Genomic DNA, 25,819 nt, shown 5'->3' with positions numbered 1-25,819 from the left:
TCTCTCTCTTTTTCTTTTCTTTTCTTTTTTTTTTCTTTTGAGTTGGAATCTCACTCTGTTGCCCAGGCTGGAGTGCAGTGGCACACTTGAGGCCACTCCAGCAACCTGAGGCCACTCCAGCAACCTGTTGGGCTCCGGCAATCCTTCAACCTCAGCCTTCCAAATAGCTGGAACTACAGGCATGTGCTACCACAGCTAAATAATTTTCTTATTTATTTATTCATTTTAGAGATGAGGTCTTGCCGGGTTGCATGGGAACCTGCGGGCTCAGACAATCCACTCGCCTCGGCCTCCCAAAGTGCTGGGATTACAGGCTGAGCCTCTAAGCCCGGCCATTCTCTTGAGCCATATTTTTTTATTTTTATGCTCATAAAATAATTCAGTATAATGAGGTTTATCAACTCAAGTTCTGCAATTCAGTTCTTGTATCTTTTTCTACTCTTACTGCTTCTACACTTGAACCATCGTTAATATATAAACGTGTATACTTGCTTAATTGGGGTTCCATGAGAGAATTAAGTCCTACAGGGAATAATTTGTGTGTCTTATTTTCTTAGTGTTCCCTAGAATGTTGCACAACTATTAGCATTCTAGATGCATAGAGAAGACGTTAATTCATTACATAGAATGAATACCTTAAAATAAGAGTCGGCATATTTTTTTTCTAAAGGACCAGATAGTAAATATTTTAGGCTTTGTGGGCCATATAGTATCTGTCACAACTGCTTCATGCTGCCTTATAATAGGCAATAATGTTAATAAATGAGTGTGGCTTATAAAATGTAAAATTTTATTTATGAACACTGAAATTTGAATTTCATATAATTTTAACATGTTACAAAATACTCTTAATTTTTTCAACCTTTTAAAAAATGTTAACAAGGGTGCCTGAACAATGCATCTTTGTATACCTAACCTAACCCTTAACAGTACCCCATAATTTTAAAATAAAAAATATGTTTAAAAATAAAATAAAAAACTCCATAATTTTAAAAAAATGTTCAAAAGACCCTTTGCTCACAGGAGTCACAAAAACAGACAGCAGGTCTAGTCCACTAAATGTTGTTTGCCAGCCAACTTATACCCTGAAGAATCAGGGCTTATTGTTTAGTAGAACCCTAGTTGGTAAGGGCTGATTCACATACGATGGAAGTATAAATGGTATTGAGATTAAATAACAATTAGAGTATTTGGAGTTTGTGATGTTCATAATTTGCTCTCAGGTAGCTTAGTAAAATAACAGCATATATGAAGATTAGCCAACATGGGGAAATATTAACAGTTGGTGAATCTTAGAGAAGGTTACAGAATTGTTCATGGTACTGTTATTGAGACTTTTTGGTAGACTTAAAAGAATTTAAAACTTAAAAATAGCAATTAATGAAGAATGTGCAACTTTTATAAGGAATTAGTATTTACTGTGATTAGCGTCAGGTAACCATTATGGTGCCTATTTTTAAACATTTACTTTGGATTAGAAACTACATATCACCTTACACACACAATTGATATTGTTGGAGTTATAGGAATTGCCCTTTTGGAAAAATTAAGAGAGCAAGCAATGCTTTTTCAAGAAAAAATTTTTTTTTTTTTTTTGAGTTGGAGTCTCACTCTGTCACCCAGGCTGGAGGGCAGTGGCACACTCCTGGCCACCACAGTCTCGACCTACTGGGCTCAGGCAATCCTTCTGCCTCAACCTTCCTAGTAGTTGGAACTATTGGCACATGCCACCATGCCTGGCTAATTTTTTTATTTGTTGTAGAGATTAGGGCTCACCACGTTGCCCAGGCTGGTCTTGAACCCGTGGACTCAGGCAATTCTCTTACCTCAGCCTCCCAAAGTGCTGAGATTATAGGCATGAGCCACTGTGCCCGGCAAGAAATTTTATAAAGGCAAATTTCTGCTTGTTAAGAGCGATGAAAGTACAAAAAATAGTTTAGTAAGTTTGGAGTTATAATGAAAGTGTATATGCAGAAAATAGGTCGATGTTTCAAAAGAGAAATATATATAATTTCACAGTAAAATACTGTTTAACTCAATAATTCTAATCATTACAACCCGCCTGTTGTAAAATTCAGTCCTAAAATTAGTTTCTAGAATGCATTCCCTTTTTGTAGCTATAGATGACTAATTATACCCAGGACTTAATTAGTTCAGCTTCAGGGAAGAAAGGGAAAATATATAGTGAGTAACCTAAGTAAAATGAGCATTTTATCCCTGCGTGAAAACTTTTGCTATACACCATTACACTCATAAAAATGGATCTTGATTTATCTATCGATTCCTAGACTTTGTTTATCAGAAAATGTCAAATTTCAGTATCTAACCATCATCATTTTCTATTTTTCCTAAATATGGTGTAATTATTTCATTCCAAATAAGGAATCCTTCTGTGTTTTTATAAAATTTTATTGGGTCCCTTAAATATGTACACACGGCAGTTTTTTTATTGCTTTCCATACCAACCTTTCATGTACAAATAACAACTTGACATACATTTAACATATTACTAATCTCTTTAAACTTACAGATTTTAATTTAAAAGACAATATATAGAGAATGCTTTACAAAATTAAAACATGTTCTACACAAGCAATTTTTCAGTTACTTTTGTTATACCAACATAGACATTTACTACTTAAACTTAAGTGTTAGTAATTATTCTGATGGCACTTCAGGGCTCAGTAATTTTGTAATGAGGATTTTTTTTTTAATCTTTCAAAAAAAATTCTAACCCACTCTTAGAAATTGATGTGTTCCGTGGTATTTGTCAGGATAGGTAAAATGCATTGGGGGCAGGTTGAGTGTGATATCTTGCCTGTTATTTATTTTTTGAGTTGGGGTTCTTGCTGTTGCCCAGGCTGGAATGCAATGGCACGATCACAATAGCTCACTACAGCCTCAACCTTCAGGGTTTAGGCAATCTTCCCACCTGTCTCCTGAGCAGCTAGGACTAAGGATGTGTACTACCACACCCACCTTATTTTTTATTTTTTGTAGAGACGGGGTCTCATTATGTTGCCCAGGCTGCTCTTGAATTCCTGGGCTCAAGCAGTCCTCCTGCCTTTGCATTCTAAAATGCTGGGATTACAGATGTGAGACATCAGGCCCAGCACTTGCATTTTATTAATAGTCTCATTAGTTACAAGTAAAAACTTAATTTTCAGCAACCCCTTCAGGTCCCCTCCCACTGTGGGAGTTTTTCTGTCCTCTCAATAAATCCTGCTTTTAAAAAAGCCTAAAAAACTCAAAGTTTTTTAATGCCCTTATTTCTTTTCTTTTCTTTTTTTTTAACTGCCAGTATTACTTAACTTTTAACAGATTCTCAGAGTGTTTTAGAATTTGGAGTTGTCCCAAACTCCTAATGAAGAAGACCCTTTGAATTGATACACTTAAAAGGCTAGTAGAGAGGCATGGTATGTTATATTTAATTTGGAGAACCAAGTACCTATCACTTCTTGTGTCTCTTCCTCCACTCCCAACCATAAATTAAGTTGACTTTTTTTTTTTTTTTGAGTTGGGGTCTCACTCTGTCACCCAGACTGGAGTGCAGTGGCCGCTCCCGGCCACCGCAGCCTCGAACTGCTGGACTCCGGCGATCCTTCCGCCTCAGCCTTCCAAGTAGCTGGAATTACAGGCATGTGCTACCATGCCTGGCTGATTTTTTTATTTATTGTAGAGATGAGGTCTCGCTGCCCAGGCGGGTCTCGAACCCGCGGGCTCAGGCAATCCACTCACCTCAGCCTCCCAAAGGCACGGGATTACAGGCTGAGCCACCGAGCCCGGCTTCTTTTTTTTTTTTTTTAACTGCCAGTATTACTTAACTTTTAACAGATTCTCAGAGTGTTTTAGAATTTGGAGTTGTCCCAAACTCCTAATGAAGAAGACCCTTTGTATTGATACACTTAAAAGGCTAGTAGAGAGGCATGCTATGTTATATTTAATTTGGGGGACCAAGTACCTATCACTTCTTGTGTCTCTTCCTCCACTCCCAACCATAAATTAAGTTGACTTTTTTTTTTTGAGTTGGGGTCTCACTCTGTCACCTAGACTGGAGTGCAGTGGCACACTAGCAGCCACCGCAGCCTCGACCTGCTGGGCTCCGGCAATCCTTCCACTTCAACCTTCCAAGTAGCTGGAACTACAGGCGTGCACTACCACACCTGGCTAATTTTTGATTTATTGTGCAGATGAGGTCTTGCCAAGTTGCCCAGGCGGGTCTTGAACCCGCAGGCTCAGGCAATCCACTCACCTCAGCCTCCCAAAGTGCGGGATTACAGGCTGAGCCACCGAGCCCGGCTTAAGTTGACCCTTAATAAGAGTAATTCTTCTAATTAAAGCTGTAGCCACGGAAGAGACCAGATTTAGGGTCTGGCTACTGTGCATTAGAAAGCTGATTGGGGCTGATTCTGAAAAATACCTGCCTCTTGCTTTGTGACGAGAGGAGTGATCTTTTCATTCCCTAGCGATGCCCTGTAACCTGGTGAAGGCTTTTGAAAAAGGGACTTCTGTCCAGCTCTTCTTGAGTGGAAAGGCTAACTGACATGGAACCTTGAAAAGGGGTAGATGAAGCCGGGCTCAGTGGCTCAGCCTGTAATCCCACGCCTTTGGGAGGCTGAGGTGAGTGGATTGCCTGAGCCCGCGGGTTCAAGACCCGCCTGGGCAACTTGGCAAGACCTCATCTGCACAATAAATCAAAACTTAGCCGGATGTGGTAGCGCACGCCTACGTAGTTCCAGCTACTTGGAAGACTGAGGCGGAAGGATCGCCAGAGCCCAGCAGATCGAGGCTGCGGTGGCCGGGAGTGGCCACTGCACTCCAGTCTGGGCGACAGAGTGAGATCCAACTCAAAAAAAAAAAAAGTATTACTTGGCTTGGCATTTGGAAAGATGGTCTCTTTAAAAGAAGGCAACACAATATACTTAGGCTAGTCCCCATCATTGGTCTTCCTCAGTGAGTATCCATGCTGATTTGCCTTTTCTTTGTGACTGATCTTAAGGGTACTTATTTTTATTATTATCCAGCTGAAATCATAATGAAAATGCTCTTTGGGGGAGAATGTAACAAAAACTAAAGGCAGTGACTGATTAGGCCATATGGAACGTTAGTTTGATTTGTAGATATACCATCTTGGCAAACTACAAAGTATAAGGCAATTGAGAGTTGGTAGTGGGGAAAGTACCCAGTCTTGTTTTCTAACCTGGACACACCTTGAGAGTACTTTAATAAATTTAATGACATAATATGAATATGTAACTACAGCTCATGTTCTGTTTTCCATTAGATTATTTTATTCTGTGGTCTTCTGATTCAGGGTCAAACTATCATAAAGCAAGAGTGCTTAGCATCCTTTTGTATCCTAGGAGCCTGCAAATAGTTTTCTCAAGTATTTTGTGTTTTATTCTAACATTTTACTCTCTGTCCGAAAACCCAAGATTTCTTTTTGGAGTTTCCCCACTCAATCAAGACACCTCTCAATGGTCTTTCCAAATCCCCTCTGTCTTTTGTAATTGTTTCCACAAGATAAACATTTTCCAAGTTGACAGATCAACTCAAGTTTTTGCTTCAAATGCCAACCTGGGTTTACAAGTTGACTGGAGATAGTTTTTCCTGGGTCAGTAATTGCAGTAATTCAGTTTGTCATATTGTCTTTCCTTGAAAATTGTCATCACCTTGCTTTTCTTGTTATTGCACTCCTTGTAGGTTCCAAATAAGTTTCGCTATCCATTCTATTATGAGATGTGTTGGTACGTGTTGGAGCGCTATGTGTACTGCATAACTAACCGCTCCCACCTCACTAAGGAATTTCAGAAAGAGTCTCTCAGCATGGGTAAGTATTCTGCCTGTAGGAACTTCAAGATACTCCTTAGGACTGAAAGTTAGGCCAAGAATATTGAGTAAACTGTTGTTCAATAGTTATGGTTTTGGTTTTTTAACTTATCTACTTGGAAGCACCAAATTCATTCATTGGAATTGAATACCAGTTACCTACCCAGATGTGACTTAATGACTAAGTGAACTACTCTGGATCTGATCTTCGAGCTAGTACTTAGCTTCTCAAGAAAGATGATCAGTTGTCTAATATGTTTTATTGTATAAAGAATGGTCTTTGGCACAATAAATTTGGGGATATATTATCAAAAAATTATTATATTCCAGACACTATGTTAAGCAGTTTACACACATTAAATTCCTTTTATTACCTGTGAGGTAGGTATTATTATCCTCATTTTACATGTGGGACATCAAGATTCAAGGAGATTAAAAAACTTGTCCATGGCCTCATGGTTAGTAAGTGGCAAAGTTGAACCAGATTGGTCAGACTCAAATCTATGCTATTAACCTCTGTGCTTTAATGTTTCCAAACGTCTATCAAAAGATATGTTTTATTGGATGGGAGGGCAGTTTTAGTACATTGTGTGTGTGGTGTTTGTGTGTGTGTGTGTGTATGTGAGAGAGAGAGAGAGAGAGAGAGAGAGAGAGAGACAGGGTCTTACTCTATCCTCCAGACTGGCATGCAGTGGCACGTTCATGGCTAACTGTAACCGCAACTTCCTAAGTAGCTGGGACTACAGGTGTGTGCCACCACACTCAGCTAATTTTTAAATTTTTTTGTAGAGGTAAGGTTGCCTAGGCTGGTCTGAAACTTCTGGCCTCAAGCAGTCCTCCTGCCTCAGCTTCCCAAAGTGCTGGGATTACAGGTGTGAGTCATGTTGCCCGACTTCAGAATATATTTTTAGACTGTGTTTGTCTCAATTTGGAAAGGAGCCAGCACTATAATATCCTGGGATCACGTTTCTGTGGAATCTTCAATCCAAGCAAGATGCTTTTTGCTTTAGTATTTTCCTTTTACTGCATAACTTTACTCATAGTTTATATTCTCATTTGAAAATAAAAAACTTCGCCAGGCTTGGTGGCTCAGCGTGTAATCCTGCGCCTTGGGAGGCTGAGGTAAGTGGATTGCCTGAGCCCGTGGGTTCGAGACCTCGTCTCTACAGTAAATCAAAAAAATTAGCCGGGTGTGGTAGTGCGCGCCTGTAGTTTCAGCTACTTGGAAGACTGAGGCGGAAGGATCACCAAAGCCCCAGCAGGTCGAGGTGGCCACCGCACTCCAGTCTGGGTGACAGAGTGAGCCTCCAACTCAAAAAAAAAAAGAAAAGAAAAAACTTCACTTAATATATAAAAATAAGATACAGAATTGTATATACAGCACGATCCCAGTCTTGTTTAAAAATACATCTAGCCAGGCTGGGTGGCTCAGCCTGTAATCCCACGCCTTTGGGAGGCTGAGGTGAGTGGACTGCCTGAGCCCACGGGTTCGAGACCTGCCTGGGCAACTTGGTGAGACCTCATCTCTACAACAAATCAAAAATCAGCCGGGCATGGTAGCTCACGTCTGTAGTTCCAGCTACTTGGAAGGCTGAGGCGGAAGGATCGCTGGAGCCCAGCAGGTCGAGGCTGCGGTGACCGGGAGCGGTCACTGCACTCCAGTCTGGGTGACAGAGTGAGACTCCAACTCAAAAAAAAATAAAAATAAAAAATAAAAATACATCTAAGAGAGCCAGATACAGGACTGTGCACCTGTAGTCCCAGCTACTTGGGAGCCTGAGGTAAGACTATTGGTTGAGGCTAGGAGTTTGAGACCAGTCTGGGCAACACAGCAAGACCTCATCTCAAAAAAATAATAATACATCTAATCATAGCCATACATGTATGCATTTTAAGAAATGGAAAGAAGATCGGGCTTGGTGGCTCAGTCTGTAATCCCAGCACTTTGGGAGGCCGAGGTGAGTGGATTGCCTGAGCCCGCGGGTTCGAGACCCACCTGGGTAGGCGAGACCTCATCTCTACAATAAATCAAAAATTAACCAGGCGTGGTAGCGCGCGCCTGTAGTTCCAGCTTCTTGGGAGGCTGAGGCGGAAGGATCACCAGAGCCCAGCAGGTCGAGGCTGTGGTGGCCGGGAGCGGCCATTGCACTCCAGTCTGGGTGACAGAGTGAGACTCCAACCCAAAAAAAAGGAAAGAAAATATATTGCACTATTTATCCTAGGGTGGAAGGATAGGGATGACTTATTTTGTTCTCTGCATCTTTTTTCCTTTTTCTAAATTACTGATAATAAGCATGTATTACTTTTATAATTTTATCACTGTATTTTGACTATCAAAACCTTCCTTCTCGCCGGGCTCAGTGGCTCAGTCTGTAATCCCCTGCCTTTCAGAGGTTGAAGTAAGTGAATTGCCTGAGCCCGTGGGATCGAGACTCGCCTGGGCAGGCAAGACCTCATCTCTACAATAAATCAAAAAATTAGCCGGGCGTGGTAGCGCGCGCCTGTAGTTCCAGCTACTTGGAAGGCTGAGGCGGAAGGATCGCCGGAGCCCAGCAGGTGGAGGCTGCGGTGGCCGGGAGTGGCCACTGCACTCCAGTCTGGGCGACGGAGTGAGACTCCGACTTAAAAAAAACCAAAAAACAAAAAACTTCCTTCTGAAAAATAGGCACTTTGTTTCTTTCTTCATTTTGCTAGAATTTCAACTTCAGAGTTTAATTTTATGACCAAAAGTTTGGACAAAACTATTTTTAAAATATATGGGCTTTATACTCTTTACTTTTCTAAAAGACAATGAAATCAAAATTCTAGAGCTTCAACTCAAAACTGATTTATAGCCACATTCATAAGTAACTGATTTTTAGTACACAGTTCAAAGACAGGATCCTTCCCAAACTTTTACAGATCCAGTTGACCATGACCTAGTTGTCCTACTAGGTGGGGATCCTATTTCAGCCTGTAACCATAATTATTTATTTTTTTTGAGTTGGAGTCTCACTCTGTCACCCAGACTGGAGTGCAGTGGCCGCTCCCGGCCACCACAGCCTCAACCTGCTGGACTCTAGCGATCCTTCCACCTCAGCCTTCCAAGTAGCTGGAACTACAGGTGTGCACTACCACGCCAGGCTCATTTTTTGATTTACTGTAGAGATGAGGTCTCACCAAGTTGCCCAGGCGGGTCTGAAACCCACGGGCCCAGGCAATTCACTCACCTCAGTCTCCCAAGGCGCGGGATTACAGGCTGAGCCCGGCTTGTAGCTATGATTTTTAACAGTGAACAAATGGGTTGAAATAAACAGAGATCATTTTATAAAAATGTGATGATTTTGTCATTTATACCCTCAAAGTCCCTATCATGCCACCTGTTTTCCTGGTTGATCACATGGCCAGTTAGCATGTTCTTACTGCGTTTTTTCTTTGTATTGGTAGATTTGGAGCTAAATGGTTTGGAATCTGGAAATGGGGATGAGGAAGCAGTGGATCGAGAACCCCGACGCTTGAGCAGTAGGCGTTCTGTCCTCACTAGCCCTGTAGCCAATGGGGTCAACCTGGATTATGATGGACTGGGCAAAACCTGCCGAAGTCTTCCAAGTCTGAAGAAAAGTTTGTCTGGGGACTCATCCTCTGACTCTAGCCGGGGCTCCCACAATGGCCAAATGTGGGATCCCCAATGTAATCCCCGAAAAGACAGGCAAGTGCATCTGACCCATTTTGAGCTCGAAGGCCTTCGCTGCCTTGTAGATAAGTTGGAGTCTCTGCCGCTGCACAAGAAATGTGTCCCCACAGGGATAGAAGATGAAGATGCTCTCATTGCTGACGTAAAGGTAAGGGCTTGTTATGTTGTGTGACAGCTACTGATCTGGCTAGGGCGATCAGTTTCTGGATTCCGAGGGAGAAAGGATAGGAATTTGGCATAAGCTCTGGTTCAGCCTCCTGTTCTTCATTTCTGTAGAAGTCTCTTTTTTTGAGAAAAGTTCATGTGTTTGTTAGTGCTGCTCAATGTTTCAGTTCCTGGAGTGACGTTAGGTCCCTGTTGTGAAAATACTAACATTTGGAACTGGTCACAGTGACTTGCATCTGTAATCCCATCTACTTAGGAGGATGAGACAGGAGGATCACTTAAGGCCAGGAATTCCAGATTAGCCTGGGCAATCAAACCCCGTCTCTCGAAAAAATAAAAATTAAAAGAAAAAGAAAATACTAGTATTTGTGTATTCACTGAGGACATAAATTTAGTTCTAAAAACACAGATTTTAGGTTGAGCCCTCAAATAAAGGAGAGGCTGAGAAAGTTTATATTAAGAAATACTACTTTAGCCAGGTTTGGTGACTCAGCCTGCAATCCCGTGCTTTGGGAGGCTGAGGTGAGTGAATTGCCTGAGCCCACGGGTTCGAGACCCGCCTGGGCAACTTGGTGAGACCTCATCTCTACAATAAATCAAAAATTAGCCGGGCATGGTAGCGCGCGCCTGTAGTTCCAGCTACCTGGAAGGCTGAGGTGGAAGGATCGCCGGAGCCCAGCAGGTTGAGGCTGTGGTGGCCTCTGCACTCCAGTCTGGGTGACAGAGTGAGACTCCAACTCAAAAAAAAAAAAAAATGCTACTTTAAACCTGTTCCTCCTCTTAGGAGCCAATTGTAGGACAAAAGTGCTGAGAGCAATCTCATCCCAAGCAGACTGAGGGAAAAGACGTCATCCTGTGCTGGGTTAAGCTGAGTAGCACTGGCATCTTTGACTTCAAATTTATCTAATATTAAGACTCAAATCCATTTAGACAACTTCTGAGGAAACTGTTATTTTAAGCATAATCCATCCCATTGCTTTATCAAGTTTCTTCGTCTTGTGTGTTTTTTTCTTATTTTTCTCTTTTTTTTTGAGTCAGAGTCTCACTCTGTTGCCCAGGCTGGATTGCCAGTGTCACACTCATGGCCACCCCAGCGTCGACCTGCTGGCCTCCAGCGATCCTTCCACCTCAGCCTTCCAAGTAGCTGGAACCACAGGTGCATGCCACCATGCCTAGATAATTTTTTTTCCCTATCGTAGAGATGAGGTCTCACTAATTTGCCCGCTGGTCTCGAACCTGTGAACTCAGGCAGTCCTCTCGCCTTGGCCTCCCAAACTGCTGGGATTATAGGCTTGAGCCACCATACCCAGCCGAAATGTACTTATTTTTAAGGAATCTGAATTTTAGCTGTCTGAACTGGAGGGCATTTTTGAGCTCTTGCATCCTAAATAGCCATTAATGTGAACACAGAAAGTATAAAGCTGGGAATAAGAATTTTCATTTTGAAGAACTTATAAGAAATAATTTTGTGACCTCAGTGAAAAGGGACTAAATGTCTCACGGTAGGTCTTTTCCATCCCTGAGTCCTAATTCAGGAGTTCCTTGGCCTGATGAGGTGCTCCCCAGCTCTGCCAGTCACTTAAGGAAAGAATTCCAAAGACTAGGATGGGATTCACATTTTAATTGCATCTTGTATTGTTTATGCATCTGTGAAAAGGTAAAAAGTAACAGAGGGTAAAAAGGATGATACCCTGGTAAGTAGTGACAGAAGCAGTACAGTTGGTGTTATAATTTGGTTTGTTCTAGAAGAGGCAGGTAGTGTCATTGTGGCTTGTATATAAGAAAAGAAATGATAATGTTCCAGGTGGATGTGGTCCTATTTCTATAATGATTAATGTACAAGAAAACAAATTAGTTTTGCTTCCAGAATTGGAAACTAGATCCCAAACTCGCTTTATACCCTTGAGTGAGCAAAGGACATTTAGCTTTTTCTTTTCCATTGTGGTAGGACATATATATATATAATTATATAATCCTGAACGTTTGACTCAGAGTGTAACATCTTGCTTCATTTCTATAGAAGTCTCTTTTTACATAGCTATTCCATCATAGATTCACGTGGAAAACTTTAAATTGTGACTTTTGAGACTTGTTAACTTGTCTTGAACTGCTGGTCTCAGGTGATCCTCCTGCCTCTGCCTCTCAGAGTACTGGGATTACAGGCTTGAGCCACCACACCTGGCCTGGAGACTTGTTCGCTTGAATAATTATATTTAGGAACCCTAAGAAGAAAGATTTCTAAGACTGTATCTCATAACTTGCTTTTGAGTGGGGTATCTGTATTTCTAATTCATGGGGAAAAAATATCTTTTCAGCCCTAGGGAATGTTTATAGGTAGATTTGACTCCATTGAATCCAGTTGTAGAAAGCCATATTATGATCCACTAGTCATTTTACAATGCCAAATGTGATAGAAATGCACACAAAATTCTCTTAAGTAAGGCCATTGGAGTAGTCTAAAGGAGGTAAATAAGGAGATTTGAGGAGAGAGTGGTGCAGTGGTATACCAGGGGGAAATACAGAAAGGTTTGGGTCAGATATTAAACAGTAAGTAAGAAGGGGAATGAGTTGAGAAGACAACTAAAGAGGACACTTAACATTATGAAAAATGTCCAGCGGAGCTTCCTTGTGCTTATCAGGGATCACTGGAAAACATAGCTGCCATCATTAGCTAAGATACAGTAGCACCGGCTAGAGCACGAGGAATGAATGGCCAGTGGGATGACTATACCTGAGAATATTTGAATTCTCCCTCTGAAGACTTGTCCACACCATCTCATTTATCCAAAACCGTAGTCAAAATGTAGCTGACATCAGAAGACAACAGATTTAGATCCCAGCTCTGCAAGTAGTGTCAGTTAAGATCAAATAGATTAATTTAATTATTCCTGTATTTGATCAGTTATGCTTACTCTCAGATTCAGATATAATCTCAGAGCTTGGATTCCTTGAGAATCTGAGCATCACTCAAAAGAAAAGAGCATAGCCGGGCTCGGTGGCTCAGCCTGTAATCCCGTGCTTTGGGAGGCTGAGGTGAGTGGATTGCCTGAGCCCGCGGGTTCAAAACCTGCCTGGGCAACTTGGCAAGATCTCATCTCTACAATAAATCAAAAATCAGCCAGGCGTGTAGCGCATGCCTGTAATTCCGGCTACTTGGAAGGCTGAGGCGGAAGGATCGCTGGAGCCCAGCGGGTGGAGGCTGCAGTGGTCGGGAGTGGCCACTGCACTCCATCTGGGCAACAGAGTGAGACTCCAACTCAAAAAAAGAAAAGAGCATTAGATTGGGTAGGTGCTGAATCACTACACAGCTGGGGATTCTGCAGTGCTAGAGAACTTGGTGCTTAGAGCACTGGTGGCGACACTGCAGAGGGGGACAGAGCAAGAACAGAAGTTTGCCTTTCCTGCAGAGAGAGGAATTGTTTCCTGTGGTGACCTACCTGGCTCTCAGAAATAACTAGTAGAAAAGATGAGAGGAAAAGGGGTGACATAAGACACACATTTCCAGGGGGAAAAAGTCCATTTTTAGTGCTGTGATAAAGGGCTTTGAAGGTTCTAAAAAGTTAAGTTTACAGTGTTGAAGAAAGAATCAGAATGTAGAGTTGGTAGGGGGATTAAATGAAAAACAAGGGGCCGACTCGGTGGCTCAGCCTGTAATCCCGCGCTTTGGGAGGCCGAGGTGAGCGGATTGCCTGAGCCCGCGGGTTCGAGACCCGCCTGGGCAACTTGGCGAGACCTCATCTCTACAATAAATCAAAAACTAGCCGGGCATGGTAGCGCGTGCCTATAGTTTCAGCTCCTTGAAAGGCTGAGACGGAAGGATCGCCGGAGCCCAGCAGGTCGAGGCTGCAGTGGCCGGGAGCATGCCACTGCACTCCAGTTGGGGCGACGGAGTGAGACTCCAACTCAAAAAAAAATTTACATTAAATAAATGAAAAACAAGGCACTAAAAAGTTAACTTATTGGTAAAGCTAATTGGCATGTATGAGGTTCTATTTGGAAAGTGTGTGGGGTAACCTTGACTCTTGTAAGTGTATATAAGGTAGAATGGTTCTCTCCTACTGTGAGATATTCTCACGTTTCTAAGGGGAAATTTGTGTCCTTGATATGTGTTGAATAAAAAGGCAGGATGTGGAACAGTATGTATAGTACAATCCCACTAATGTAAGAAAAAGTCTGTGTATGTTTGTTTATTGTAGGGGTGTCTGGAAGGGCACACCCCAATCTGCTGATAGTAGGACACTGCGGGTGGTGGGAAGCACTTGGAAGAATTTGAGCTTGTAATCAGGCTCTATTGTTTTGTTAGTGTTTATTTTGGTGATAAGGGAGTTCTTAATACATATACAAGCCGGCTCGGTGGCTCAGCCTGTAATCCTGTGCCTTTGGGAGGCTGAGATGAGTGGATTGCCTGAGCCTGCGGGTTCGAGACCCGCCTGGGCAACTTGGCAAGACCTCATCTCTACAATAAGTCAAAAAAAAAATTAGCCAGGCATGGTAGCGTGTGCCTGTAGTTCCAGCTACTTGGAAGGATCGCTGGAGCCCAGCAGTCGAGGTTGTGGTGGCCAGGAGCAGCTACTGCACTCCAGTCTGGGCGACAGAGTGAGACTCCAACTCAAAACAAACAAACAAATACATATATAAAAAGAAGCTTTTAATATAGCAGTATATCTGACTGCCCACTTCACTTAATGAAAGAGATTCGGTGCTGTTGAATATTTTTTAGTTTACTGTTTTCTCTAAAATGTTTTGATAAGCCTGCTAATCCTACTTTGTGACTTGGGCAAGTTACTAAATTTATGAATATGAGTTTTTCCCTGTGAAATATCTTTGTGAAATTGTTAAAATTAAGGATAACATTAGTAAAGTATTTAATAAACAGTAAGATTACAGAAAAAAAAAATTAGATGTTACACATCTGTGAACTTAATGTATTCCACTGCTGTGAATAATAGCTGCCTACTCTGTGCCAGGAACCAGACTGAGTGTTGAAGAAACTATGCAGACATGCCGTGGCCCCTCAAAGGTCTTCTAGTCCAATAATGGAGCAGACAAATAAATGGGCTAAGAAACATTTAAAAAGTGCAGTCCAGGTTTGTAGGAGCCTGGCCTGACACAGGACACAGCAAACAATGAGGGAGGATGTCCAGTCTTCCTAATTCACCAGCAAATAACTTTTTCTGGCATCATACAAATGTATTACTGCAATATTATATAAATGGTAAAAGCTCTCAATTTATACATTGGAAAATTGTTCTTTGTGGCACAATGGACCACTGCTACTTTTACCTAAGATTCTAATATTTTATTTTGTAGCTGTTATCTAAAAATTTACATTAGGCCTCATCCCAGGAGTATGATGGAACTGAAGCAGAAAGGGTTATGGTTGTGAATAACTCCGGAAATACTAACTAGAAATTCTCTTCATCTGACACTTTGTGGGGGATTCAGACACTAATAAGAGAACTGGTAGAAGACCCAGTATAATTAGCTCTTATTCTATTAAACCAGATTTTCTTTTAAGCAACTTATACAAATAAAACTTCACTTGCAATTTTTACTAACAAAGTATCTATAATAATTCACACAGTGTTACTGAGAAGTTTTACATATTTCAGTTATGAGGTGTATATGGTTAAGTTAAAATATATTTAATTCCTTTTTTTGGTTTCGTTTTCTTTTTTTTTTTTTAAGAGATAGGCTCTTGCTCTGTAGGCCAGACTGGAGTGCAGTGGCCGCTCCCGACCACTGCAGCCTCCATCTGCTGGGCTCCAGCGATCCTTCCGCCTCAGCCTTCCAAGTAGCTGGAACTACAGGCATGCACTAACACACCCGGCTAATTTTTTGATTTCTTGTAGAGATGAGGTCTCACCAAGTTGCCCAGGCAGGTCTCGAACCCGTGGGCTCAGGCAATTCACTCACCTCAGCCTCCCAAGGCACGGGATTACAGGCTGAGCCACCGAGCCCGGCTCGTTTTCTTTTTTTTTTTTTTAAGAAACAGGCTCTTGCTCTGTCACTCAGCCTGGAGATCTTGGCTCACCACAGCATAGACCTCCTGGGCTCAAGCAGTCCTCTTGCCTCAGCCTCCCAAGTAGCTGGGACTACAGGCATGTGCCACGATGCAGAGCTAATTTTTAAGAACATTTTTTGTAAAGACGAGATCTTGCTATGTTGTTCATGCTAGTCTTGAACTCCTAGCTTCAAGTGATCCTCCCGCCTCAGCCCATCAAAGTGCTGGGATTGCAAGAATGCAGTAAAAATATATATATAATTCTTTAAAATATTTTCACTATTTCTGTATTGTATAATGTCATAGTCTTACCGATTTTTGTGTGGCCTTTTATTCTGAATTAATAGGAAAAAAATCAGGCCTTGTTTAATTTGCGATTTGGAGCTTTTTTTTTTTGAGTTGGAGTCTCACTCGGTCACCGCAGCCTCGCCTGCTGGGCTCCAGCGATCCTTCCGCCTCAACCATCCAAGTAGCCGGAATTACAGGCATGCGCTACCACGCCCGGCTGATTTTTTTTATTTATTGTAGAGATGAGGTCTTGCTGCCCAGGCGGGTCTCGAACCCGCGGGCTCAGGCAATCCACTCACCTCAGCCTCCCAAAGGTGCGGGATTACAGACTGAGAGCCACCAAGCCCGGCTGCGATTTGGAACTTAATGGGAGTGAATTTTGTAGTATCCTTTCTGGTTTTTGTCCCTTCCTAGTGGTGTCTAGAACTTGCACTTCCTACATGAACCTGTGCTTGTTTTGAAGTAAAACATTTCTCTTAAGTATTTGTACTTTATTATCCCTCTAGAATGGATAGCACCAAAGACCAAAATAAGCGTTTCCCAAAATCTTCAAAAGCCAGATCATTATTAAGGAAAGCTTTTTAAACAAAATAAGCTGATTGCCCTGGGTCTTTGAGTCTTAAAATAAAACACAAGAGAGAGGTTTAGGATTAGGATGACCATATTACCATTTCCAGGAAGAGCTCAAGAGAGAGCACAAAAGTCCCTCCTTCCCTTGGTAAACTGCTGTAAAAATTAACATATACAGTCACTGGCAGCAAAGCCCCAGACCTCAGAAAGCCTGTTATGCACTAAATCTGTACCAGAAATTCACTGGAGCAACTATCCTGGAAATAAATAAGAATGCTTCCAGTGGTAAGAGCTAGATGTTTATGTCAAAGCAGCCTCTGCAAAAAAGGCGAGTTATATTCATGAGGGTCTAAAAATTACAGAAATTTGGACCTAGACTGCTACTCCTTCTATGTCTAATGCATTTCTCCCATGCTGACATTTGGTACACTGTAGATCGCTGGAAACTCACCCAGTGTGTGCACTTTCCCTTTCTCCTGTAGCCCAAAGAGTGTGTGTTCATGCTCAGCTTCACCTTGGGCTGCCTGGGTGCATGGAGGTGTGAGCAACACGTGTCAGTCGAGTGGCTGTCAGAAAGCGGCAGGAGTATCTGAAGCCAGGCTGGCTGTTTCATGTAGGGAAGAGCCAGAATGAGGCAGGGAAGACAAGACTTGAATAGAAATGAAAAGCCAGGAGTGCGGGACTGGTGTCCTGAGGGTGGGGTGATCTGATGGGCAGAGGAAACTGCTGGAGCTGGGAGAAAGTGTGCGCCCTGACTTCCGGTGCCTTGTCTGGAGCCGGAGGGCGAAGTGTGTTGACCTCAGGTTGTGCCTCGGCTGTCTGACATGGCCGGGGCGGAGCGCTGGAGGGTTGCTCTCGGACGTTTCCAGTGCCGGGTTGTGGTGGGGTTCCTCGTCAGAATCAGAGGCAGGCAGCGGGTTCAGCTGTAGTTGAGGTGAGACCGCCGTATTTTGTCGAGTGTCTCAGTGTTGGCCCAAATGGACCGTTTCTGAAGGCTTTTCCGGAACACATCTGCTGGTGCTGGGTTGTGGCCGGGAGCCACGTCGGCGAGGGCGGGGGAGGCAGGCGAGTGCTGGGGGAGAAGGCGGCTCAGCAGGGGCTCTGCTCTGTGCCTGCTCCTCCCAAAGCGGCTGGCCTCGGGGCGATCCCCGTGTTTGCGGAGAAGGGAGAGAAAGTATGTGCTGCCAGTGAGAGCTCTGGGTTGGAACAATAAGGTGACCATGAGGGGAAGGGTGTGGACTGAGACAAGGACAAATGTGGGCCAAGGTGCCTAAGCTAGCCCGCAGAGTGAGTTAAAGCCGCCCCTTGGCTGGCGCCTTCCGAAGTCTGCCACCCGGAGCCCTCAGGGGGCTGGCCCTGGGTTCTCCTATTGCAGTGGTGGTGGGAGGGAACCGGGGCGGAGGCTGTGGCCGAGGTCCCCTCCCCGGCCGGGCCTCTTCCAATCAGGAGGAAGAGAGCAGCTGCTGAACACACCCCCTCCCGGCTCTGCAGCAGAACGGCTGGGCCCTCTGCCTGGCTGGCTCACTCGAGCTCGGCTCCCCCTCCTGCCATCTTCCGTTGCAAAGCATTTCTGGGAGCTGCATGTGGGTGACGCAGCAGCATTGTTCACAGGCACAGGAAGCCGCGGCGGAGCTGAAGGGCTTGAGAAGGAGCCCAGAGCGCTGCACGGCGCTCCCTCTGGGTAGTCTGAAGGGTGAGAGCTGGACTGCCCTGCCTTATGTGCTCTGGGAGATTCCAGAATTTTCAAGTAAATCGGGATTTTCCTAGAGGCAGAAAACCTAACTCCTGCAGGACAACTTCCAATACAGAAAACAAAACAAAGACGTTGGGGAAACTTCACCCAAGAGCCTCGGCAGCTCCAGAGCGACAAGAAACGAAAGGTCAGGCGGTTGGTCGGCAAGCCCTTTCTGGTTTGGGGTGTGTGTAACTGTAGGGACTTTTGTCTCAGCAAAGAGGCAGGAGAACTGCCCGCTGGGCGAGTCCAGGACAATGCTCCTGTTACTTCGTGCTGCTTGAGCGTCATTGCACTTGCACCCTCACCTGGTGGGATGTGCTGTTGAACTGGGTCGCTTGGCTTTCGGGAGTCCTTTCCCCTCTGCCTGGGCGCCCTCTGTTCTCTTTCCCTTCCTGTGATCTCTAGGGTGTGGGCCTGTGTCTGAATGTTCTCCCAAACGCCTGGAGCTTAGACAGGCGGCAGCCTTCCCGCACTCCACCCCCGTCCTCCCATCCTAAACCCCCTCTGGTGAAGGGTGGTGGCTTCTTTATATGGTTTCTTGTAGGGCCTCAGCTGGAGTCTGCCTTTTTTGATGAAAGCAGGGCGTGCTTGGTTGAATGGCCCCAGCAAAACAAGGCTTGGAAGGAAACCTGCATTTCCCTCCACACCCACACATACCCCAGTAACTGAGTCGCGTCTGTGTGAACAGCTGCCCCCCACCCCCCCACCGACACAGTTTTTCTGCCTACCCTTTCTTATCCCCCGCAAAAATCTTGCAGGTAGAATTAGACAGCTTTTGGCAAACAGTTAAGTTCCTTTTCTACTCTCTTAAACAGTTGCGGATCTTACTGTGCAGTCTGTTTTGCCGAAAGTGGAAAGTCCCTGTTTGTGGACAGCTCGGTTCTCTTCGGCAGAGGAAATGGGCAGAGTCCTACTCCTCGGCAGTGCGGAGTGGGGGAGGGGAGCCGTGCACTCCCTAGCACACATTTTGAATGGACCTGGATTTTTCACCCTAGGGAGATTAGGAGTCCATACCAGAGCCTTGTCCCACGTGGCACCACACCCCGCCTCTTCACCCCCACACAGTATGCTGTTAACAGGAGGCTCCAGAAAAGGATGCCATAGCAACTTGAAGTAAATAAAACGTCTGCAAATGAAATCAGTTTGGGGGAAGGTGAGAGGCATCTGGAGACTTGGCAGAGGGTGATCTCCGTGGAGGAACTTCTTGGGTGTGAGTTGGGGGTCTTTCCAAGTCCCAGCTCTGGAACTTGGAGCATAATTCTTAAGGGCGAAAGTACTTTAAAGTCCTAGTTTCCAGACGCAGAGCACACAGGGTTATGAGAATTATTATTAAAGATAGTCCAGACTTGCTAACCTGTCCAGGATGGAAATTTAGCTTTTGTTGAAATAGTTACTATGCTGTGCTCACCTAAGCAACCAGGAAGGGAACCATGTAACTTCTCTCCCAGATTTGAGTTCTTTTGCTATTGACGTTGCTTTAGGGCTCATGAAGTTGGAGGAAGAGGGATTTAATTATGATAAAAGGTTTGGGCTTCAGAAATTTCTGTCTAAAACATAAACGATTTCTTTCAAAATAACAACCAACCAGTGTAGTTCACTTAAGTGGCAGTGTCTTACTATAGCATTGAAGTCATTTAGACTTGATTGGTAAAGCCTTGAGAATGTTGTCCCTAAGATTGCTCTTGCCCCATTTGTAGGAATAAAGGCAAAGAGCAGACTGTTTCTGTATGTGTGGGAGGGGGAGTGGGGAGAGGGTGAGAGAGAGATTTGAGATAGAGATTTCTGTAAGTAGCCTTAGAAGAGAGTCCCGGTTGAATCAGGGCAATAAGGCTCTGCCATTCATGTCATTAATTCCATATTAGCCAATCATTTTTATGCCACTTTGCTCATATATGCAAAACGGAGGCAATACTTAACTACCTGATAAATATTTATAAACATGTACAAAAGTGAAGGGGTAATAAAAGTTTTACTGTCATATATGGACCTGCATGACAAGTAACACTGTCGCCACAGTAGCTAGTTGCTTCAGTGTGTTAGTACAACGAGTACATAACTAAGTGGTACTTGTGGGAGCAAAAGTGTGTGTGACATCTTGATAATACTGCAATAGTCCAAGTTGGAGTTTTCTCTTCCCTCTTTGATTTACTTACTTTGCAGTGAGACTCGATATATGCAGGGAAACTACAGACTGCTGCCCTTGGTGCCTGAGAGGACCGAGGCTGAGTCTAGAGGCCACAGAGAGTGATTGGCTCTTTGTTCACTGTGCCCTGCCTTTTCCTTCTTTCCCCTTCTACCCGTAGATTTTGCTGGAGGAGCTTGCCAACAGTGATCCCAAGTTAGCCCTCACTGGAGTCCCTATAGTACAGTGGCCAAAAAGGGATAAGGTAAGAAACTGTTCTGCTTGATCTTCAGACTGCTTAAGCCTTTTGCAAGTTGATCATTACTATTCTAAGAAGAAAAAGAAGTAGGGGCGGGCGGCTTTTGATGTGTTAATACACACTGACAGAAAATCATTACTCAGTTTTGTTTTGGCTCTTAGTTCAGGGTAATCGGCTATCTTTGGAGGTGACTCTTTTAACAGAACTATCAAACTGTGAGGCCTCCCTCCAGATTCAGATGCCAAGTTGTGCATTTGTTCACCATAATGCATCAGCTTCTAGACTTCTGAACCTGTGACTCAAATTATATTCACAGATGTGATTTAAAACTAGTTAAAATAATTGCATATAGATAAAAGACCAGAATTGTTCTTTGTAATAGTGAGATCATGCTCTTATGATTCCCTTTAACTTGGACTTTTCAGCCGGACGTGGTGGCTCACGCCTGTAATCCCAGCACTTTGGGAGGCCGAGGCGAGAGGATTGCCTGAGCCCAGGGATTCGAGACCAGCCTGGGCAACTTGGTGAGACCTCGCCTCTACAATAAATAAAAAAATTAGCCAGGTGTGCCAACACGGCGCCTGTGGAAGGATCGCCTGAGCCCAGCAGGTTGAGACTGCGGTGGCCATGAGTGCCACTGCACTCCAGCTTGGGTGACAGTGAGACTCCAACTCAAAAAAAAAAAAAAAAAAACTTGAACATTTCAGTGTAGAATTAAAAAGAGGAGAAATTATCATCAGCTAATAAGTTGTCAGTTATGAGTTTTCATGCCTCTTCAGTTTAGGTCCTGGAATAATTTTTTCCTCAAACGACCTCTTTCGAGGTTATGTATTAAATAAATGATAGCATTCTGATCCTGATTGTGAATTTGGCAAATAAATTTGGCCCCTCTTTATTGTTCCCTAGCTGAAACTTGCAAGGCCATCACATTCCAGGGGTGTTTAGGCAGAATATAAAGATGTGTAGTGGAATGATATCTTTAAAGGACCACCTCCTCCTTCCTAGGAAGGAGTCCCACTTGGCCTCTGCTTGGGCACTGCCTCATTTCTGGTTGTTGAATATTTTGTGTCAGAAAAATGTTTAAGATATGGTAGGAAATTAAGAAGTAGAAAACATAGTCCTTGTCCTTGAAAAGGTCACCAGCAGGCTAAATATGAATGCAAAAATAATAAGCATATACCTGAGAGATTTATTTTGCACTTGAAAATTATTGATGTGTTTGCTGTATACCAGATCATAGGCTTAGATTTGGAGTATTAAAGAAATGAACAAGATCAACTTCACCCTCAAGCCGTTTGCTATCTTGTGTAGCAGTATATTCTGAGTAGTCAAAATAAGGAAGTATAGGAGGGCCCCTGGGATGACTTTGGTACATCGCACTTCACAGAAAACCTCAGGGAGGGGTGAATCTGACAGCTCTGCAAAATGGAAAGGATGTGACTGATGTGACAGGATAAATGGCTAGGTCAGGGACTTGCAAGTTTTTCTGTAAAAGCCATTTTACTATTTTCTTAGTAAATATTTTAGGTTTTGCACACCCTGCAGTCTCATCTTCTCAATTCTATCATTGTAGCATGAAAGCAGCCACAGGCGATACATAAACAATGAATTGTGTGCTGATAAAATTTATTTATAAAAGCAGTAGGCAGATCTGCCCACAGGCCATAGTTGGCTGAGCCCTGTGCTAGGTGTGCTGCCACATAATCTACCCTCTCCAGTCTTGAGGCAACCTGATCTATTTGACCTCACTGCTTTCTCTTTCCAGCTTAAATTCCCCACCCGGCCAAGGGTACGGGTTCCTACCATCCCCATCACAAAGCCTCACACTATGAAACCAGCTCCACGCTTAACACCTGTGAGACCAGCTGCTGCCTCTCCTATTGTGTCAGGAGCCAGGCGGCGACGAGTGAGATGTCGAAAATGCAAAGCTTGTGTGCAAGGAGAGTGTGGTGTCTGCCACTACTGCAGGGACATGAAGAAGTTCGGGGGGCCTGGACGCATGAAGCAATCCTGTGTTCTCCGACAGTGCTTGGCAGTGAGTGCTCTATTGGGTAAAGAACTTGAAGGAGGGGCGGTGGTGCCAAAGGGACTGAAATTCACATAGTACAGATAAAGAGATGAGTTGAACACGTAATACTCTCTCTAGCTTTCTTCATTTTATCCCTGTTTTTCCTGGGTTCAGATGGAAGGTGTCTGGTACTAAAAATGACATAATATCATCTTTTGGCCTTGCCTAATTTTTCAAACAAGAGACCAGCATTTGAAGGACAAATCTCTGCCCTCTTTCTTCTCTGTAAGTAGATTAGAAAAGACCTGTGAGGCCAAGGACAGGGCAACTGAAAATTAACTAACCTCCATTGGTCTCTAGTGCCCAGGCAGTCCCCTTCTAGTCCCTTGTCCTCTTCCCCAGTCATTTTTTCCTACCCTGCCTCTGTGCTTCCTAAGTGTTTACTAGAGAATTATAGGAACCAAATCTCCCATCTCCAGTTTAAAGGAAGTTGAAATGGTAAGGCTCTAAGTCTGCTCTCTTGGTTTCTGTCTTTGTCCTCTTGTAGCCCAGACTGCCTCACTCAGTCACATGTTCCCTCTGTGGAGAGGTAGATCAGAATGAAGAGACACAGGACTTTGAGAAGAAACTCATGGAATGCTGTATCTGCAATGAGATTGTTCATCCTGGCTGTCTCCAGGTGAGGAGAGACCTAAGGAGTCCCTGAAGTCTCAACTGATAGTGTCTGAAGATACTCAGTGGAAGAACAGGAGAGTGGGACTCCTGTCTCAGGAGGCTGCCAGCATCCCCCCGTGGGCCATCAGCTCTGTGGTCACGTCGTGGAGTGGTTTGCATCACCCCTTAATTCACATATCTACAATGTGTCAGGCACTATGCTAGATCCTGTGAGTAGAACAGTATACAGAGTAGACCTGGTTCCTGCCCTCATAGAATTTACAGTCTGGCCTCTGGTCAGTGTGTTTGCAGGCCCCAGGCCAATGTGGAACTGTCTGATGTGTTTTGGCATGCCTCAAGCCTTCAAGCATCTCTGCTGAGTACTTCAGCGTATCTCTGAATATTAGTTTCTGAGGAATGGTGAGGTTAATAACATCAGCTAACATTTAATGAGTGCTCAGTCTGTATCAGGCTCAATGCAGAGCCAAGGAACTTAAAAATAGTAGTACAGAAGTTTAGACCTCAACCTCAGAGATTTGAGTCAACTGGTCTAGCTGGGCCCTGTGTTCTGAAAGCTCCCCAGCTGATCCTAATTTTGCAGCACAAGGTAGAGAACGCTGTTTTACATGCATTGTCTTTTTAATGTTTTTAATCCCCTAGAGCATTCCTGCAAATCTGTTTAGTTTTTTTTGTTGTTGTTGTTGTTGTTTTTGAGTTGGAGTCTCACTCTGTCGCCCAGACTGGAGTGCAGTGGCCGCTCCTAGCACCACAGCCTCGACCTGCTGGGCTCCAGCGATCCTTCCACCTCAGCCTTCCAAGTAACTGGAACTACAGGCGCGCGCTACCACACCCGGCTGATTTTTTTTTATTTACTGTAGAGATGATGTCTCGCCAAGTTGCCCAGGCGGGTCTCAAACCCGCAGGCTCAGGTAATCCACTCACCTCAGCCTCCCAAAGGGGCGGAGATTATAGGCTGAGCCACTGAGCCCAACTCTGTTTAGTTTTTAAAAGATCCCTGTGAAGTTGGCTCGGCCTCTTTTTTTTTAATAAATTTAGGAGGCACTCTTGGAGTTTTGTTGCGTGGATATTTTGCATAGTGGTGAAGTCTGGACCTTTAGTGTAACATCACCTAAATAATGTACACTCTAACCATATTTCTTTAACTCTAAAGGGCTTGCATAGGTGCTGGTACTTTCTTGGCCTTCTCAGGAAGTGTCAGCTGTATCATGACTGTCACTTGACTGTGATTATAAAACACTGTCAATTGTGAGAAGCAGTCCGATTTCAGAAAGGTTAAAATGTGAAAAACATACATTTTAGAATTGATAAAATAGGGTATTAACTCCATGGTGGCGATAATGGTTAATACAAAGCACTTACTGTATGTTGGGTACTTTTCTAAACACCTTACACAATCGGTAATTAAATTAATCCTCACTCCTCACCACAACCCTGCAAGGTGAGTTGTATGCCTGGCAACTGGATTGGTGGATCTTCATTTTACAATTGCAAACACGGAGTCGTAGAGACTAGATATTAGTCTCTAAATCCAAGCTATCAGAACTATGCCCCACTGTGAAGATCAGGTCCTGTGCCATTGGCGTGAGACCCTCAGAAGAGCATATGTGTCGGGAGAAGAGGCCACAAATTGACCCAGACTCTTGGAAGTCCTCTCGTGTAGCCTTACTTTGACCCAAGTAAACAAGAGTGAAGGTGGCTGGTTTCCCATTAGCTAGGAGTGGGTATTAGTGCCATCTGGGGCGAAGAGCTCTCAGTTTTTCTACCCTTATGTGGACCAGTGTGTTTAGATATGGATAACTCTTCCTGACTAGTTATTGTTTGATAAGGGAGACCTGAGGGCGGCTTTTCCTAACATCTGTATCTGCCTGTAGATGGATGGAGAGGGGCTGCTTAACGAGGAATTGCCAAATTGCTGGGAGTGTCCCAAGTGCTACCAGGAGGACAGCTCGGAAAAAGCCCAGGTAAAAGAACTTTGTCAGACTCGCACCATGACAGAAAGATGGTGTCAAGTTTGGGAAAGGGCCACACATTTGCCTTTATAACAGTATTCACATGGTGTCTCTGACCTGGGAGAGGGTTTTGTTTGTGTGCTATCTTTTTTCTTTGGTCAATTAGTAGTATTTTCTTTGTTCGCATTTTAGTGTTTGTTTTCTATATTACTAAACATTGTTCCACTCAGGCCCTAGAATGCGAGGAGCCACAGCTGGGCTGTTTAAGGAGGGAAATGTGAGCAGGATCTCTTCTGAGGAACATAACTAGAAGGGAGGCAATGGCCTGAGGCAGCTAGGAAATACAGTGGTGGACTTTCCAGTTAAGCAGGTTCACATTTTTGTCATCTTCACCCTTCTGGCCTGGCAGAAAGCCCTGCCCTACCCACCCCACATGCCCAAATGTGTCATGCAGAGGCAGCCCCTCCCCTCGAGAGGACCAGCGCCATGACCTTGGCCCAGAGGAGCTGAGGTTGCTCGCTCAGTGGTCGCCAGTCATGTCA

At 44.0% G+C, this 25,819-nt stretch overlaps 1 protein-coding gene across 2 annotated transcripts in view; it reads left to right on the top strand.

Annotated features, from left to right (window-relative positions):
* KDM2A (lysine demethylase 2A) overlaps nt 1-25,819 on the top strand; it is a 136,630-nt gene that overhangs the window by 100,290 nt on the left and 10,521 nt on the right. For both annotated transcript variants that reach the window (XM_008056397.1, XM_008056398.1), the window contains 6 exons: nt 5,704-5,830; nt 9,256-9,650; nt 20,568-20,651; nt 22,411-22,680; nt 23,201-23,332; nt 25,200-25,289. In XM_008056397.1, coding sequence (XP_008054588.1) covers nt 5,704-5,830; nt 9,256-9,650; nt 20,568-20,651; nt 22,411-22,680; nt 23,201-23,332; nt 25,200-25,289 — 1,098 coding nt within the window. The remainder of the gene's footprint in view (nt 1-5,703; nt 5,831-9,255; nt 9,651-20,567; nt 20,652-22,410; nt 22,681-23,200; nt 23,333-25,199; nt 25,290-25,819) is intronic.

This window comes from Carlito syrichta, unplaced genomic scaffold (genome assembly GCF_000164805.1).
Source record: "Carlito syrichta isolate Samal-C Ts95f unplaced genomic scaffold, Tarsius_syrichta-2.0.1 Scaffold302340, whole genome shotgun sequence".
Taxonomy (NCBI): Eukaryota; Metazoa; Chordata; class Mammalia; order Primates; family Tarsiidae; genus Carlito; species Carlito syrichta.
Note: the sequence above shows the minus strand (reverse complement) of the source record. Positions and strands in the feature narration are given on the sequence as shown.